At 56.5% G+C, this 17,962-nt stretch overlaps 1 protein-coding gene across 3 annotated transcripts in view; it reads right to left on the reverse strand.

Annotated features, from left to right (window-relative positions):
- LOC140398955 (uncharacterized) overlaps positions 1–17,962 on the reverse strand; it is a 589,803-nt gene that overhangs the window by 527,697 nt on the left and 44,144 nt on the right. For all 3 annotated transcript variants that reach the window (XM_072487952.1, XM_072487954.1, XM_072487953.1), the window contains one exon: positions 9,110–9,438. In XM_072487952.1, the coding sequence (XP_072344053.1) occupies positions 9,110–9,438 (329 nt within the window). The remainder of the gene's footprint in view (positions 1–9,109; positions 9,439–17,962) is intronic.

The following is a 17,962-nucleotide window of genomic DNA, read 5'->3' on the forward strand; positions in this document are numbered from 1 at the left end:
GGGAGAGAGGCTGAGAGGGAGAGAGACTGAGAGGGAGAGAGACTCAGAGGGAGAGAGACTGAGAGGGAGAGAGACTGAGAGGGAGAGAGACTGAGAGTGAGAGACTGAGAGGGAGAGAGACTGAGAGGGAGAGAGACTGAGAGGGAGAGAGACTGAGAGAGAGAGACTGAGAGTGAGAGAGACTGAGAGGGAGAGAGACTGAGAGGGAGAGAGACTGAGAGGGAGAGAGACTGAGAGTGAGAGAGACTGAGAGGGAGAGAGACTGAGAGGGAGAGAGACTGAGAGTGAGAGAGACTGAGAGTGAGAGAGACTGAGAGTGAGAGAGACTGAGAGGGAGAGAGACTGAGAGGGAGAGACTGAGAGGGAGAGAGACTGAGAGAGAGAGAGACAGAGTGAGAGAGAGACTGAGAGTGAGAGAGAGAGTGAGAGTGAGAGAGACTGAGAGAGAGAGACTGAGAGTGAGAGAGACTGAGAGTGAGAGACTGATAGTGAGAGAGAGAGTGAGAGAGACTGAGAGGGAGAGAGACTAAGAGGGAAAGAGACTGAGAGTGAGAGACTGAGAGGGAGAGAGACTGAGAGGGAGAGAGACTGAGAGGGAGAGACTAAGAGGGAGAGAGACTGAGAGTGAGAGAGACTGAGAGGGAGAGACTGAGAGGGAGAGACTGAGAGGGAGAGAGACTGAGAGGGAGAGACTGAGAGGGAGAGAGACTGAGAGGGAGAGAGACTGAGAGGGAGAGAGACTGAGAGTGAGAGAGACTGAGAGAGAGAGAGACTGAGAGGGAGAGAGACTGAGAGTGAGAGAGACTGAGAGAGAGAGAGACTGAGAGGGAGAGACTGAGAGGGAGAGACTGAGAGTGAGAGAGACTGAGAGGGAGAGACTGAGAGGGAGAGAGACTGAGAGGGAGAGAGACTGAGAGGGAGAGAGACTGAGAGGGAGAGACTGAGAGGGAGAGACTGAGAGTGAGAGAGACTGAGAGGGAGAGACTGAGAGTGAGAGAGACTGAGAGGGAGAGAGACTGAGAGAGAGAGAGTGAGAGTGAGAGAGACTGAGAGGGAGAGAGACTGAGAGTGAGAGAGACTGAGAGAGAGAGAGTGAGAGTGAGAGAGACTGAGAGAGAGAGAGTGAGAGTGAGAGAGACTGAGAGGGAGAGAGACTGAGAGGGAGAGAGACTGAGATAGAGAGAATGAGAGTGAGAGAGAATGAGAGGGAGAGAGACTGCGAGGGAGAGAGACTGAGAGGGAGAGAGACTGAGAGAGAGAGAGTGAGAGTGAGAGAGACTGAGAGGGAGAGAGACTGAGAGTGAGAGACTGAGAGTGAGAGAGACTGAGAGGGAGAGAGACTGAGAGGGAGAGACTGAGAGGGAGAGAGACTGAGAGTGAGAGAGACTGAGAGGGAGAGAGACTGAGAGGGAGAGAGACTGAGAGTGAGAGAGACTGAGATTGAGAGAGACTGAGAGGGAGAGAGACTGAGAGGGAGAGAGACTGAGAGGGAGAGACTGAGAGGGAGAGACTGAGAGGGAGAGAGACTGAGAGGGAGAGACTGAGAGGGAGAGAGACTGAGAAAGAGAGAGACTGAGAGGGAGAGACTGAGAGGGAGAGAGACTGAGAGGGAGAGAGACTGAGAGGGAGAGACTGAGAGGGAGAGAGACTGACAGGGAGAGACTGAGAGGGAGAGAGACTGAGAGTGAGAGAGACTGAGAGGGAGAGAGACTGAGAGGGAGAGACTGAGAGTGAGAGAGACTGAGAGTGAGAGAGACTGAGAGGGAGAGAGACTGAGAGGGTGAGAGACTGACAGTGAGAGAGACTGAGAGGGAGAGACTGAGAGTGAGAGAGACTGAGAGGGAGAGGGGCTGAGAGGGAGAGACTGAGAGGGAGAGAGACTGAGAGGGAGAGAGACTGAGAGGGAGAGACTGAGAGTGAGAGAGACTGAGAGTGAGAGAGACTGAGAGGGAGAGAGACTGAGAGGGTGAGAGACTGACAGTGAGAGAGACTGAGAGGGAGAGAGACTGAGAGGGAGAGAGACTGAGAGGGAGAGAGACTGAGAGGGAGAGAGACTGAGAGTGAGAGAGACTGAGAGGGAGAGAGACTGAGAGTGAGAGACTGAGAGGGAGAGAGACTGAGAGTGAGAGAGACTGAGAGTGAGAGAGACTGAGAGGGAGAGAGACTGAGAGTGAGAGAGACTGAGAGGGAGAGAGACTGAGAGTGAGAGAGACTGAGAGTGAGAGACTGAGAGTGAGAGAGACTGAGAGTGAGAGAGACTGAGAGGGAGAGAGACTGAGAGTGAGAGAGACTGAGAGAGAGAGACTGAGAGGGAGAGAGACTGAGAGGGAGAGAGACTGAGAGTGAGAGAGACTGAGAGGGAGAGAGACTGAGAGGGAGAGAGACTGAGAGGGAGAGAGACTGAGAGTGAGAGACTGAGAGAGAGACTGAGAGTGAGAGAGACTGAGAGAGAGAGACTGAGAGGGAGAGACTGAGAGTGAGAGACTGAGAGGGAGAGAGACTGAGAGGGAGAGAGACTGAGAGGGAGAGAGACTGAGAGGGAGAGAGACTGAGAGGGAGAGAGACTGAGAGTGAGAGAGACTGAGAGTGAGAGAGACTGAGAGAGAGAGAGACTGAGAGTGAGAGAGACTGAGAGAGAGAGAGACTGAGAGGAAGAGAGACTGAGAGTGAGAGAGACTGAGAGAGAGAGAGACTGAGAGGGAGAGAGACTGAGAGGGAGAGAGACTGAGAGAGAGAGACTGAGAGTGAGAGAGACTGAGAGGGAGAGAGACTGAGAGGGAGAGAGACTGAGAGAGAGACTGAGAGTGAGAGAGACTGAGAGAGAGAGAGACTGAGAGTGAGAGAGACTGAGAGTGAGAGAGACTGAGAGTGAGAGAGACTGAGAGAGAGAGAGACTGAGAGGGAGAGAGACTGAGAGGGAGATAGAGTGAGAGAGAGAGACTGAGAGTGAGAGAGACTGAGAGGGAGAGAGACTGAGAGGGAGAGAGACTGAGAGGGAGAGAGACTGAGAGGGAGAGAGACTGAGAGGGAGAGAGACTGAGAGGGAGAGAGACTGAGAGGGTGAGAGACTGAGAGTGAGAGAGACTGAGAGGGAGAGAGACTGAGAGGGAGAGAGACTGAGAGTGAGAGAGACTGAGAGGGAGAGAGACTGAGAGGGAGAGAGACTGAGAGAGAGACTGAGAGTGAGAGAGACTGAGAGGGAGAGAGACTGAGAGGGAGAGAGACTGAGAGAGAGAGACTGAGAGTGAGAGAGACTGAGAGAGAGAGAGACTGAGAGTGAGAGAGACTGAGAGTGAGAGAGACTGAGAGAGAGAGAGACTGAGAGGGAGAGAGACTGAGAGGGAGAGAGACTGAGAGAGAGAGACTGAGAGTGAGAGAGACTGAGAGGGAGAGAGACTGAGAGGGAGAGAGACTGAGAGTGAGAGAGACTGAGAGTGAGAGAGACTGAGAGGGAGAGAGACTGAGAGTGAGAGAGACTGAGAGGGAGAGAGACTGAGAGGGAGAGAGACTGAGAGGGAGAGAGACTGAGAGTGAGAGAGACTGAGAGAGAGAGACTGAGAGAGAGAGAGACTGAGAGGGAGAGAGACTGAGAGGGAGAGAGACTGAGAGGGAGAGAGACTGAGAGAGAGAGACTGAGAGTGAGAGAGACTGAGAGAGAGAGACTGAGAGAGAGAGAGACTGAGAGGGAGAGAGACTGAGAGGGAGAGAGACTGAGAGGGAGAGAGACTGAGAGGGAGAGAGACTGAGAGGGAGAGAGACTGAGAGGGAGAGAGACTGAGAGGGAGAGAGACTGAGAGTGAGAGAGACTGAGAGGGAGAGAGACTGAGAGGGAGAGAGACTGAGAGGGAGAGAGACTGAGAGGGAGAGACTGAGAGAGAGACTGAGAGGGAGAGACTGAGAGTGAGAGAGACTGAGAGTGAGAGACTGAGAGAGAGACTGAGAGTGAGAGAGACTGAGAGAGAGAGACTGAGAGAGAGAGACTGAGAGTGAGAGAGACTGAGAGGGAGAGAGACTGAGAGTGCGAGAGACTGAGAGTGAGAGAGACTGAGAGGGAGAGAGACTGAGAGAGAGACTGAGAGTGAGAGAGACTGAGAGAGAGAGACTGAGAGAGAGAGAGTGAGAGTGAGAGAGACTGAGAGGGAGAGAGACTGAGAGAGAGAGAGACTGAGAGGGAGAGAGACTGAGAGTGAGAGACTGAGAGAGAGACTGAGAGTGAGAGAGACTGAGAGAGAGAGAGACTGAGAGTGAGAGAGACTGAGAGAGAGAGAGACTGAGAGTGAGAGAGACTGAGAGGGAGAGAGACTGAGAGAGAGAGAGTGAGAGTGAGAGAGACTGAGAGGGAGAGAGACTGAGAGGGAGAGAGACTGAGAGGGAGAGAGACTGAGAGAGAGAGACTGAGAGTGAGAGAGACTGAGAGAGAGAGACTGAGAGAGAGAGAGACTGAGAGGGAGAGAGACTGAGAGGGAGAGAGACTGAGAGGGAGAGAGACTGAGAGAGAGAGACTGAGAGTGAGAGAGACTGAGAGGGAGAGAGACTGAGAGGGAGAGACTGAGAGTGAGAGACTGAGAGGGAGAGACTGAGAGAGAGAGAGACTGAGAGGGAGAGAGACTGAGAGTGAGAGAGACTGAGAGTGAGAGACTGAGAGGGAGAGAGACTGAGAGGGAGAGAGACTGAGAGAGAGAGAGACTGAGAGGGAGAGAGACTGAGAGTGAGAGAGACTGAGAGGGAGAGAGACTGAGAGGGAGAGAGACTGAGAGGGAGAGACACTGAGAGGGAGAGAGACTGAGAGTGAGAGAGACTGAGAGTGAGAGAGACTGAGAGGGAGAGAGACTGAGAGGGAGAGACTGAGAGGGAGAGACTGAGAGAGAGAGACACTGAGAGGGAGAGACACTGAGAGGGAGAGAGACTGAGAGGGAGAGAGACTGAGAGGGAGAGACTGAGAGGGAGAGACTGAGAGAGAGAGAGACTGAGAGGGAGAGACTGAGAGGGAGAGACAGAGAGAGACTGAGAGGGAGAGAGACTGAGAGGGAGAGACTGAGAGTGAGAGACTGAGAGGGAGAGACTGAGAGAGAGAGAGACTGAGAGGGAGAGAGACTGAGAGTGAGAGAGACTGAGAGTGAGAGACTGAGAGGGAGAGAGACTGAGAGTGAGAGAGACTGAGAGGGAGAGAGACTGAGAGTGAGAGAGACTGAGAGAGAGAGACTGAGAGGGAGAGAGACTGAGAGGGAGAGAGACTGAGAGTGAGAGAGACTGAGAGGGAGAGAGACTGAGAGGGAGAGAGACTGAGAGGGAGAGAGACTGAGAGTGAGAGACTGAGAGAGAGACTGAGAGTGAGAGAGACTGAGAGAGAGAGACTGAGAGGGAGAGACTGAGAGTGAGAGACTGAGAGGGAGAGAGACTGAGAGGGAGAGAGACTGAGAGGGAGAGAGACTGAGAGGGAGAGAGACTGAGAGGGAGAGAGACTGAGAGGGAGAGAGACTGAGAGTGAGAGTGACTGAGAGTGAGAGAGACTGAGAGAGAGAGAGACTGAGAGTGAGAGAGACTGAGAGAGAGAGAGACTGAGAGGAAGAGAGACTGAGAGTGAGAGAGACTGAGAGAGAGAGAGACTGAGAGTGAGAGAGACTGAGAGAGAGAGAGACTGAGAGGGAGAGAGACTGAGAGGGAGAGAGACTGAGAGAGAGAGACTGAGAGTGAGAGAGACTGAGAGGGAGAGAGACTGGGAGGGAGAGAGACTGAGAGAGAGAGACTGAGAGTGAGAGAGACTGAGAGAGAGAGAGACTGAGAGTGAGAGAGACTGAGAGGGAGAGACTGAGAGGGAGAGAGACTGAGAGTGAGAGAGACTGAGAGGGAGAGAGACTGAGAGGGAGAGAGACTGAGAGGGAGAGAGACTGAGAGAGAGAGACTGAGAGAGAGACTGAGAGGGAGAGAGACTGAGAGGGAGAGACTGAGAGGGAGAGAGACTGAGAGAGAGAGACTGAGAGTGATAGACTGAGAGTGATAGACTGAGAGTGATAGAGACTGAGAGTGAGAGAGACTGAGAGGGAGAGAGACTGAGAGGGAGAGAGACTGAGAGGGAGAGACTGAGAGGGAGAGAGACTGAGAGTGAGAGAGACTGAGAGGGAGAGAGACTGAGAGGGAGAGAGACTGAGAGGGAGAGAGACTGAGAGGGAGAGAGACTGAGAGGGAGAGACTGAGAGGGAGAGACTGAGAGGGAGAGACTGAGAGGGAGAGACTGAGAGGGAGAGAGACTGAGAGAGAGAGAGACTGAGAGGGAGAGACTGAGAGACTGAGAGACTGAGAGTGAGAGACTGAGAGTGAGAGAGACTGAGAGACTGAGAGACTGAGAGGGAGAGAGACTGAGAGTGAGAGAGACCGAGAGTGAGAGAGACTGAGAGAGAGACTGAGAGTGAGAGAGACTGAGAGTGAGAGAGACTGAGAGTGAGAGAGACTGAGAGTGAGAGAGACTGAGAGAGAGAGAGACTGAGAGGGAGAGAGACTGAGAGGGAGAGACTGAGAGTGAGAGAGACAGAGAGACTGAGAGACTGAGAGTGAGAGACTGAGAGTGAGAGAGACCGAGAGGGAGAGAGACTGAGAGAGAGACTGAGAGGGAGGGAGACTGAGAGGGAGGGAGACTGAGAGGGAGAGAGACTGAGAGTGAGAGACTGAGAGGGAGAGACTGAGAGAGAGAGAGACTGAGAGGGAGAGAGACTGAGAGGGAGAGACTGAGAGGGAGAGAGACTGAGAGGGAGAGACTGAGAGGGAGAGAGACTGAGAGGGAGAGAGACTGAGAGTGAGAGAGACAGAGAGAGAGAGACTGAGAGAGAGACTGAGAGGGAGAGACTGAGAGTGAGAGAGACTGAGAGAGAGAGACTGAGAGAGAGACTGAGAGGGAGAGAGACTGAGAGTGAGAGACTGAGAGGGAGAGAGACTGAGAGTGAGAGAGACTGAGAGTGATAGACTGAGAGTGAGAGAGACTGAGAGGGAGAGAGACTGAGAGGGAGAGAGACTGAGAGGGAGAGACTGAGAGCGAGAGAGACTGAGAGTGAGAGAGACTGAGAGGGAGAGAGACTGAGAGGGAGAGAGACTGAGAGGGAGAGAGACTGAGAGGGAGAGACTGAGAGGGAGAGACTGAGAGGGAGAGACTGAGAGGGAGAGAGACTGAGAGGGAGAGAGACTGAGAGAGAGAGAGACTGAGAGGGAGAGACTGAGAGTGAGAGACTGAGAGAGAGAGAGACTGAGAGGGAGAGACTGAGAGAGAGAGAGACTGAGAGGGAGAGACTGAGAGTGAGAGAGACTGAGAGTGAGAGAGACTGAGAGTGAGAGAGACTGAGAGTGAGAGAGACTGAGAGTGAGAGAGACTGAGAGGGAGAGACTGAGAGTGAGAGAGACTGAGAGAGAGAGACTGAGAGGGAGAGACTGAGAGAGAGAGAGACTGAGAGGGAGAGACTGAGAGTGAGAGAGACTGAGAGAGAGAGAGACTGAGAGGGAGAGACTGAGAGTGAGAGAGACTGAGAGGGAGAGACTGAGAGTGAGAGAGACTGAGAGGGAGAGAGACTGAGAGGGAGAGACTGAGAGGGAGAGAGACTGAGAGGGAGAGAGACTGAGAGTGAGAGAGAGCGGCGCTCCCTCAGCACTGACCCTCCGACAGTGCGGCGCTCCCTCAGCACTGACCCTCCCACAGTGCGGGGCTCCCTCAGCACAGACCCTCCGACAGTGCGGTGCTCCCTCAGCACTGACCCTCCGACAGTGCGGCGCTCCCTCAGCACTGACTCTCCGACAGTGCGGTGCTCCCTCAGCACTGACCCTCCGACAGTGCGGTGCTCCCTCAGTACTGACCCTCCGACAGTGCGGTGCTCCCTCAGCACTGACCCTCCGACAGTGCGGGGCTCCCTCAGCACTGACCCTCCGACAGTGCGGCACTCCCTCAGCACTGACCCTCCGACAGTGCGGTGCTCCCTCAGCACTGACCCTCCGACAGTGCGGTGCTCCCTCAGCACTGACCCTCCGACAGTGCGGTGCTCCCTCAGCACTGACCCTCCGACAGTGCGGGGCTCCCTCAGCACTGACCCTCCGACAGTGCGGTGCTCCCTCAGCACTGACCCCCCGACAGTGCGGCGCTCCCTCAGCACTGACCCTCCGACAGTGCGGTGCTCCCTCAGCACTGACCCTCCGACAGTGCGGTGCTCCCTCAGCACTGACCCTCCGACAGTGCGCGCTCCCTCAGCACTGACCCTCCGACAGTGCGACGCTCCCTCAGCACTGACCCTCCGACAGTGCTGCGCAACCTCAGCACTGACCCTCCCACAGTGCGGCGCTCCCTCAGTACTGACCCTCCGACAGTGCGGTGCTCCCTCAGCATTGACCCACCGACAGTGTGGTGCTCCCTCAGCACGGACCCTCCCACAGTGCGGCACTCCCTCAGTACTGACCCTCCGACAGTGCGGCACTCCCTCAGCACTGACCCTACGACAGTGCGGTGCTCCCTCAGTACTGACCCTCCGACAGTGCGGCACTCACTCAGCACTGACCCTCTGACAGTGCGGCGCACCCTCAACACTGACTCTCCGACAGTGCGGTGCTCCCTCAGTACTGACCCTCCGACAGTGCGGTGCTCCCTCAGCACTGACCCTCTGACAGTGCGGTGCTCCCTCAGCACTGACCCTCCGACAGTGCGGCGCTCCCTCAGCACTGACCCTCCGACAGTGCGGCGCTCCCTCAGCACTGACCCTCCGACAGTGCGGCGCTCCCTCAGCACTGACGTTCCAATAGTTTTGTTTTTAAATTTAGAATACCCAGTTCATTTTTTCCAATTAAGGGGCAATTTAACGTGCCCAATCCACCTACCCTGGACATCCTTTTGGGTTGTAGGGGCGAAACCCACGCAAACACGGGGAGAATGTGCTCCCTCAGCACTGATACTGATATGGGAGGTGGAATGGGTGTCCATTGGGCCTAGTTTCTGAGGCTCACGTCACTGGACTTGGGTCTCGAACCCACGGTCCTCCATCCGACCCAGTGCTGCAGTTGAGATTCTCTGAGGTACAACTGACCCCCTCCCCCACCCACATCTCCCACAACCCCGCCTCGCCAGCCCCTAGATGTTGTCTACCACATGGTCCTGCTCCTCCAGTGATGACTCGTACTCCATGTCTGGGTCGCTGTGCCCGTGGCCTGACTGCCAAAGCACGCGCAGAGCTGCGTCCTCGGCTTCCTGCTCATTGTGCTCCCAGGACCCGTCCTGCGCCAAGGCCTCGTCGCTCCCTTCCGCCGAGGACTTCGACCTCGTCTCACTCGTATCGGCAGCCAAGGACATGGACATCCGGCTGCCAGCCTGCCTCGCCTCCATCCGCTCCTCCTGCTGCGGTCCGGGCATGGCCTCACCCTTGCCCCCGCTCTGCTCTTCCGCCGGAATATCACCCCTCTCCGATGGGGCGGTCTCTAGAAATGAGAGCAGATGTGGGCGGGGCCACCCTGGTTACTGGTGCAAGCAGCTACCCTTCAAACATCATCCACACACCCCCTCCGAATCTCTCCCCACGCCCATCAACACATTCTCTCCTTCTGTCTCTCCATCTCTTCGTCCCTCTCTCTCTCTGCTCCCTGTCACGCTCTCACTCTCTGTCTCGCTTTAATTCCCCCTGTCTGTCTCTCCCTGTCTCTCTCTCTCACTCTGTCCCTCTCTCCCTGTTTCTCTCTCTCTCTCTGTCTCTGTCTCTCTCTCTGTCCCACTCTCCCTGTTTCTCTCTCTCTCTCTCTCTCTGTCCCTCTCTCCCTGTTTCTCTCTCTCTCTCTCTCTGTCTCTCTCTCTCTGTCCCTCTCTCCCTGTTTCTCTCTCTCACTGTGTCTCTCTCTCTCTCTCTCTGTCTCTCACTCTGTCCCTCTCTCTCTGTCCCTCTCTCCCTGTTTCTCTCTCTCTCTCTCTCTGTCTCTCTCTCTCTGTCCCTCTCTCCCTGTTTCTCTCTCTCACTGTGTCTCTCTCTCTCTCACTCTGTCCCTCTCTCTCTGTCCCTCTCTCCCTGTTTCTCTCTCTCACTGTGTCTCTCTCTCTCTGTCTCTCACTCTGTTCCTCTCTCTCTGTCCCTCTCTCCCTGTTTCTCTCTCTCTTTCTCTCTCTCTCTCTGTCCCTCTCTCCCTGTCTCTCTCTCTCTCTCTCTCGGTCCCTCTCTGTCTCTCTCTCTCACTCTGTCACTCTCTCCCTGTCTCCCTCTCTCTCTCTGTCTCTCTCTCTCTCTGTCTCTCGCTCTCTGTCCCTCTTTCTCTCTCTCTGTCTCCCCTCTCTCTCTCTCTGTCTCCCTCTCTCTGTCTCTCTTTCTCTGTCCCTCTCTCTCTCTCTCTCTGTCACTCTTTCCCTGTCTCTCTCTCTCTCTGTCTGTCTCTCTCTCTCTCTCTGTCTCTCTCTCTGTCTCCCTCTCCCTCTCTCTCACTCTCTCTCTGATTTTTCCCTCTGTCTCTCTCGCTCTGTCTCTTTCTCTCTCTGTCTCTCTCTCTCGTTCTTTCTGTCTCTTGCTCTCGCTCTCTGTGTCTCTCTGTGTCTCTCGCTCTATACCTCTGTCTCACTCTCTCGCTCGCTCTGTCTCTTTCCCTGTCTCACTCTCCCTCTCTCTGTCTCTACCTCGCCCTTTCTCTCAAAGTCCTTTTCAATCTCCCTCCCTCTTTCTCTCCATCTCTCCTCTCTCACTCCCTCGCAATCTCCCTCCCTCTCACTCCTCCTCACCCTTTCTCCTGAACTCCCACTCAGTCTCCCTCCCTTTCTCTCCCCCTCTCTTGCCTTCTCCCTCTCTCTCTCTCCCACTCTCCCTCTCCCTCTCTCTCACTCTCCCTCTCTCACGAACTCCCTCTCAGTCTCCCTACCTCTTGCTCTCCCCCTCTCTCCTCTCTCACTCTATCTGTCTCCCTCTCTCTTTCTCTCCGCCTCTCTCATAGAATCATAGAATTATAGAATTAACTGTGCAGAAGGAGGCCATTCGGCCCATCGAGTCTGCAAGGACCCTTGGAAAGAGCACCCTACCCAAGCCCACACCTCCACCCCATCCCCGTAACCCAGTAACCTCACCCCCACCCCACCTTTTGGACACTAAGGGCAATTTATCACGGCCAATCCACCTAACCTGCACATCTTTGGACTGTGGGAGTGTGGTGCTATGTATTAGGGGTATTAAGGTACCCTAGGATGCTGAGAGGCTATTGGTGGATAGACACTGGATCCCGATTGGATCAGCCGCCTGCTGGCTCCACCCAATAAGGCGGAGTATAAGAGCCCGGGTTCTCCCAGCAGCCGCATTCTGTGCTGCTGGGGAACAAGTCTGCGTAATAAAGCCATCGTTTGACTCCTTCTCATCTCGTCTCGTGAGTGATTGATTGTGCTACAATTTATTACGCAAACATTTAAGGACATGGAGCTCCGAATCATGCCGGAGTGTCTGCGAATCAGCCCCCACGTGGCAAACGCAGCGGCCACTTTTAAACATTGGTTAGCGTGTTTCCAGGGATACCTCCGAACAGCCCCCGGCATACCTACAGAGGAACAGAAAATCCAGGTCCTGCTTGCCAGGGTGAGCCCTGATATCTACACGCTCATAGAAGATGCGGACGATTTCCCGACGGCGATCGCGATAGGAATCTACGTTCGGCCCGTCAACCAGGTCTACGCACGCCACCAGCTTGCGACGAGACGGCAGATCCCACATAAAATAGCAGATTCTACAATGCACTGTTGATACTGGGGAGAAACGCAACTGCCCATCGGTGGCGGCCAATGAACACACAGAGCTGCTGATCCGAGATGCGTTCGTGGCAGGTATGCTTTCATCCCAAATTCGCCAGCGATTGCTTGAAAGAGACACACTAGGCCTCAAAGAGGCACGGGCCCTCGCAGCCTCGTTTGATGTGGCATCACAGAATGCCCGCGCCTATGCCCCCGACCACGCGGCAGCCCCTTGGGCACCGTGGACCACGGCCGCAACCCCCGCAGGCCTGCGCTGCCAGAGCAGCGGATCACCCGGGGGGGAGGGCCCCGCTGCTACTTTTGCGGGCAGGGGAAACACCCCCGGATGCGCTGCCCGGCTCGCTCTGTAAAGGGTGCGGGAAAAGGGGCATTTCGTCGCTGTGTGCCAGGCCCGGGGGGTAGCTGCAATCTCCGGGGGAGAACCCCAAACTCAACCCCCCCCCCCCCCAGCGATCCATGTGCGGCCAACGGGCGACGCCATTTTGCGTCCCGGACTCCACGCGGGAGGGATGGGCGCCACCATTTTGCCCCCCCCCCCGCCGGCATCGTGCGATCCATGGGAGGCGCCATCTTGCCCACCCCCGACCCTGTGCGACCCGTGGACGCCGCCATCTTGGCTGACGTCTAAGGACCCCGGGATGGATGGCCACACGGGGCCTGAAGAAAACGCCCCAGTGCAGCAATGACGACTGGCTTTGGTGATCCTGGACCAGTCGTGGCCCCGAATGCTCCAAACGGCATCAACAACGATATTCGTAAACGGGTACGAGACGCCCTGCCTGATCGACTCTGGGAGCACGGAGAGTTTTATACATCCTGATACGGTAAGACGCTGTTCCCTTCCGATCCACCCGAGTAATCAAAAAAAATTTCTGGCGGCAGTAGAGATAAAAGGGTTCTGCATCGCGAACCTCGCGGTGCAGGGGAGGGAGTTCAGAAACTACCGGCTGTACGTCCTTCCCCACCTCTGAGCTGCCACACTCCTGGGATTGGATTTTCAGTGCAATCTCCAGAGCTTAACGTTTAAATTCGGCGGCCCTCTCCCCCCACTCACTATTTGCAGCCTCGCGACCCTCGAGGTCGATCCGCCTTCCCTGTTCGCGAACCTCACCCCGGATTGCAAACCAGTCGCCACTAGGAGCAGACGGTACAGCGCCCAGGACCGATCTTTTATCCGGTCAGAAGTCCAGCGGCTGCTGAAGGAAGGCATAATTCAGGCCAGCAATAGTCCCTGGAGAGCCCAGGTGGTAGTTGTAAAGACCGGGGAGAAGCAGAGGATGGTCGTAGACTATAGTCAAACCATCAATAGGTACACACAGCTGGGTGCGTACCCTCTCCCCCGCATATCCAACATGGTCAATCGGATTGCACAGTACAAGGTCTTTTCCACAGTGGACCTTAAGTCCGCCTATCACCAGCTCCCCATCCACCCGAGCGACCGAAAATACACTGCTTTCGAAGCAGATGGGCGGCTCTATAATTTTTTAAGGGTTCCATTCGGCGTCACTAACGGGGTCTCGGTCTTCCAACGGGAAATGGACCGAATGGTTGATCGGTACGGTTTGCGGGCCACGTTCCCGTATCTCGACAACGTCACCATCTGCGGCCACGACCAGCAGGACCACGACGCGAACCTCCGCAAATTCCTCCAGACCGCAAACGCCCTGAATCTCACTTACAACAGGGAGAAATGTGTGTTTAGCACCGACCGCCTAGCCATCCTGGGCTACGTAGTGCGAAATGACGTGATAGGCCCCGACCCCGAACGCATGCGCCCCCTCATGGAGTTCCCCCTCCCCCCACTGCTCCAATGCTCTGAAACGCTGCCTGGGCTTCATCTCTTATTACGCCTAGTGGGTCCCCAACTACGTGGACAAGGCCCGTTCGCTAATCCAGTCCACGGTCTTGCCCTGTCGACAGAGGCCCGCCAGGCCTTCAGCCCCATCAAAGCCCCATCGCAAAGGCCAAGATGCACGCAAGCAACGAGTCCCTCCCCTTCCAAGTTGAGAGCGACGCGTCTGACGTAGCTCTGGCGGCCACCCTCAACCAAGCGGGCAGACACGTGGCCTTTATTTCACGCACCCTCCACGCTTCAGGAATTTGCCACTCCTCAGTGGAAAAGGAGGCCCAAGCCATAGTGGAAGCTGTGCGGCATTGGAGGCATTACCTGGCCGGTAGGAGATTCACTCTCCTCACTGACCAACGGTCGGTTGCCGTCATGTTCGATAATGCACAGCGGGGCAAGATCAAGAACGACAAGATCTTGCGGTGGAGGATCAAACTCTCCACCTTCAACTACGAGATCTTGTACCGTCCCGGAAAGCTGAACGAGCCTTCCGATGTCCTATCCCGCGGCACGTGTGCCAACACACAAGTGGACCGTCTCCGAACCCTCCACGAGGACCTCTGCCAACCGGGGTCACTCGGTTCTATCACTTCGTAAAGACCCGCAACCTGCCCTACTCCATCGAGGAGGTCAGAACAGCCACCAGGGACTGACAAATCTGCGCAGAATGCAAACCGCACTTCTACCGGCCAGAGAAAGCGCACCTGATAAAGGCTTCCCGTCCCTTTGAACGCCTCAGTCTGGACTTCAAAGGCCCCCTCCCCTCCACCGATTACAACACGTACTTCCTGAACGTGATTGACGAATACTCCCGGTTCCCATTCGCCATCCCCTGTCCCGACATGACCGCATCCACGGTCATTAGAGCCCTCGGCACCATCTTTACCCTGTTCGGTTTTCCCGCCTACATCCATAGCGACAGGGGGTCCTCCTTCATGAGTGACGAGCTGCGTCAATTCCTGCTCAGCAAGGGCATCGCCTCGAGCAGGACGACCAGTTACAACCCCCGGGGAAACGGTCAGGTAGAGAGGGAGAACGGCACGGTCTGGAAGACCGTCCTACTGGCCCTGCGGTCCAGAAATCTCCCAGTTTCCCGCTGGCAGGAAGTCCTCCCGGACGCCCTCCACCCCATCCGGTCGCTGCTTTGTACAACAACGAATCAAACACCTCACGGGCGCCTCCTTGTCTTCCCTAGGAAGTCCTCCTCTGGAACGTCGCTGCCGACCTGGCTGGCAGCCCCGGGACCCATCCTGCTCCGAAAGCACGTGCGGGCGCACAAATCGGACCCGTTGGTCGAGAGGGTTCATCTCCTCCACGCGAACCCTCAATACGCCTACGTGGCGTACCCCGACAGCCGACAGGACACGGTCTCCCTGCGGGAACTGGCATCCGCCGGAGCCCCCCCCCCCCCGCCCCCCAAGACCAGTTACCCCCTCTGGAGCCACGCACACCCCCCCCCCAACACGAATCACCCCCTCCCTCCCGCCGGCGCACCCCACAGCAGCCCCCTTCCAGGGTGGATCGGTCCTTTCCCCGGCCCTGAATAGGGATATTGGAATGGGACGAGACATTGCGACGCTCCCAGAGACGACAAGGCCGGAACCGGCGCCTGCTTCACCACCGGGGCTAAGACGATCAGCAAGGATGACCAGGGCACCCATTCGACTCATCAAATCTGTATAATGAAGCGAGATTTGCCTCTGTAAATATTTTTTTGGGTTGCCCAGTAAAAGCGGCATTGTAAGTAGTTAATGTCGGAGCATAGCCGCCGTGTTAGCGGCATCCTAGGTACCGACTCTGGAAACCTCTACCACCATACGACCCACTACCCCGCCGGGTTCCTTTTTAACAAGGGGTGAATGTGGTGGTATGTATTAGGGTATTAAGGTACCCTGGGATGCCGAGAGGCTATTGGTGGATAGGCACTGGATCCCGATTGGATCAGCTGCCTGCTGGCTCCACCCAGTAAGGCGGAATATAAGAGCACGGGTTCTCCCAGCAGCCGCATTCTGTAACTGTGCTGCTGGGAACACGTCTGTGTAATAAAGCCATCGTTCGACTCCTTCTCATCTCATCTCGTGAGTGATTGATTGTGCTACAGGGAGGAAACCGGAGCACCCACAGAGACACGGGGAGAACGTGCAGACCCCGCACAGACAGTGATCCAAGCCGGGAATCGAACCTGGGACCTTGGAGCTGTGAAGCAACAGTGCTAACCACAGTGCTACCGTGCTGCCCTCGAATTCCCTCTCAGTCTCCCTCCCTCTCTCTCCCCCCCCCCTCTTCCTCTCTCTCGGACTCCTTCTGAGTCTCCCCCTCTCTCTCTCCCCCTCTCAGTCTCCCTCTCTCTCTTTCCCCACCTCTCTCCCGCTCTCTCTCACTCTCTCTCTCATCTTACTGCCTGAATAATAAGTAAGGGCGGCACGTTCGAGAGCAAATCTGTTATTCTATGTGGAGTAAACAACATTATTCAGAAAATACACTATTTCTTAAAAAACCGTCCTGTGGCCTCCTGACCTCCTTGGTCTGGTATCTTGCGAGGACAATCTTAACTTCCTTGAGAGGTTGAAGTGGATTCTGGGAGATTCTCAGGACAGTGCATCAGGGTTGTTCGCCCAGGCCCACCTCCACCTGGTCAGCAGTTATACAGGGCCTTGGTGAGGCCTCACCTGGAGTATTGTGAGCAGTTTTGGTCTCCTTATCTGAGGAAGGATGTTCTTGCTCTCGAGGGAGAGCAGCGAAGGTTTACCAGACTGAGTCCTGGGATGGCGGGACAGATGTGAAGAGATATTGAGTCGGTTAGGATTATATTCGCTGGGTAGAGGTTAGGTGTGGCCCAGCGGCCGTAAGAAAAGAGCCGAGTCCCGCCGGCGCCGTTCTAACCTGCTCTGGGCGTGTCAGGGTCGAGTGGCGGCTTTTGGGGGTGGGGGGATGGGGGTCCGACCCCGGGGGGGGCCCTCCGATGCGGCCTGGCCCACGATCGGGGCCCACTGATCGGCGGGCCGGCCTCTCTGGCTGGGGGCCTCCTTTCCTACGCACCGGCCCCTGTAGCCCTGCGCCATGTTGCGCCGGGGCCGGCGCGTTGAAGGAGGCCACGGCGCATGCGCGGATCGCGCCGGGATCGGCAGCTGGAGTGGCGCAAACCGCTCCAGCGCCGTGCTGGCCCCCTGGAGGGGCCAGAATTAGTCGTGGGAGTGGCCCGTTCACGCCGTCGGAAAACGGGATTGGAGAATCCCGCCCTATGTCCCTACGCCGGCGGCGAGCAGGGAGGCAGCGTAGAGCACCCGGCTCGACTCCCCGGAGAATTGCCGGGTCCGTGGCCGTGCACGTAGCACGACGGCCTACAGCGGCCTTCCCGTGCTACATGGCGGGCGCAGCCCACGGACCCGGGATGCTGGGGGTGGGGATGGTCCCGTGTCCAGAGGTAGCGATATTCGGAGTGTCGGGAGACCCGGGAGTCCAGGGGGTGAGCGAGGCCCCGGGCCTGGGCCTAGGCCTCCCTGATAGCCCGGAGACGGGTCTTGCACGGTCGGCGGTATTCGGAAGCTCGTGGAATTCCTGGGCCTGGAGAAGGTCAAGTTCGTCCTGAGGGAGTCGGCGGGTGGGTTCGCTCGGAGGTGGAAGCCGTTTATTGATTTCTTTAAGGAGGTTTGCGGGGTCAGTGTGCGGGGGGGGGGTTAAAATGGGGCAGCGGGATGTGAGGAGGGGCGGTATTAGTGAAGCAGGAGGAGTGTGGGCATTGGTTGTATATTGAATTGTTTGTCCTTCTGCTTTTGTTTGTATACATGAGAATTCTTGAATAAAAATATTTTTTAAAAGGGATTGTATTCGCTGGAATTGAGAAGAATGAGGGGGGATCTCACAGAAACCTATAAACCTCTAACAGGACTGGACGGGGTCGATGCAGGAAGGTTGTTCCCGATGGTGGGGGTGTCCAGAACCAGGGGGCACAGTCTGAGGATACGGGGAATTTAGGACAGAGATGAGGAGACATTTCTACACCCAGAGAGTGGTGGGCCTGTGGAATCCGTTACCACAGGAAGTCAAAACAGAGGGGGCGCGATTCACCGATCGCGGGACTAAGTGTCCGCGCCGTCGTGAACGCTGTCGCGTTTCACCACGCCGCGAGCCGGGCACGGGCAGTAGCGATTCTGCCCCCCACCACGACGCTGGAGCGATTCACGCCGCTCCAGCCTTACATCCTGGCCGCGGACTGGGGGCGGCGCCAGCCCGCGCATGCGCGGTAGACTCACGGGACGTTCCGGCCCCGACGCAACATGGCGCGGGGGTTCTGGGGCCGGAAGCGCAACAAAGTGTGTGGGGGGGGGGGGGAGGCCAGCCCGCCGATCGGTGAGCCCCGATCGCGGGCCAGACCCCATCGGAGGCCCCCC

This window comes from Scyliorhinus torazame, chromosome 22 (genome assembly GCF_047496885.1).
Source record: "Scyliorhinus torazame isolate Kashiwa2021f chromosome 22, sScyTor2.1, whole genome shotgun sequence".
Classification (NCBI taxonomy): Eukaryota; Metazoa; Chordata; class Chondrichthyes; order Carcharhiniformes; family Scyliorhinidae; genus Scyliorhinus; species Scyliorhinus torazame.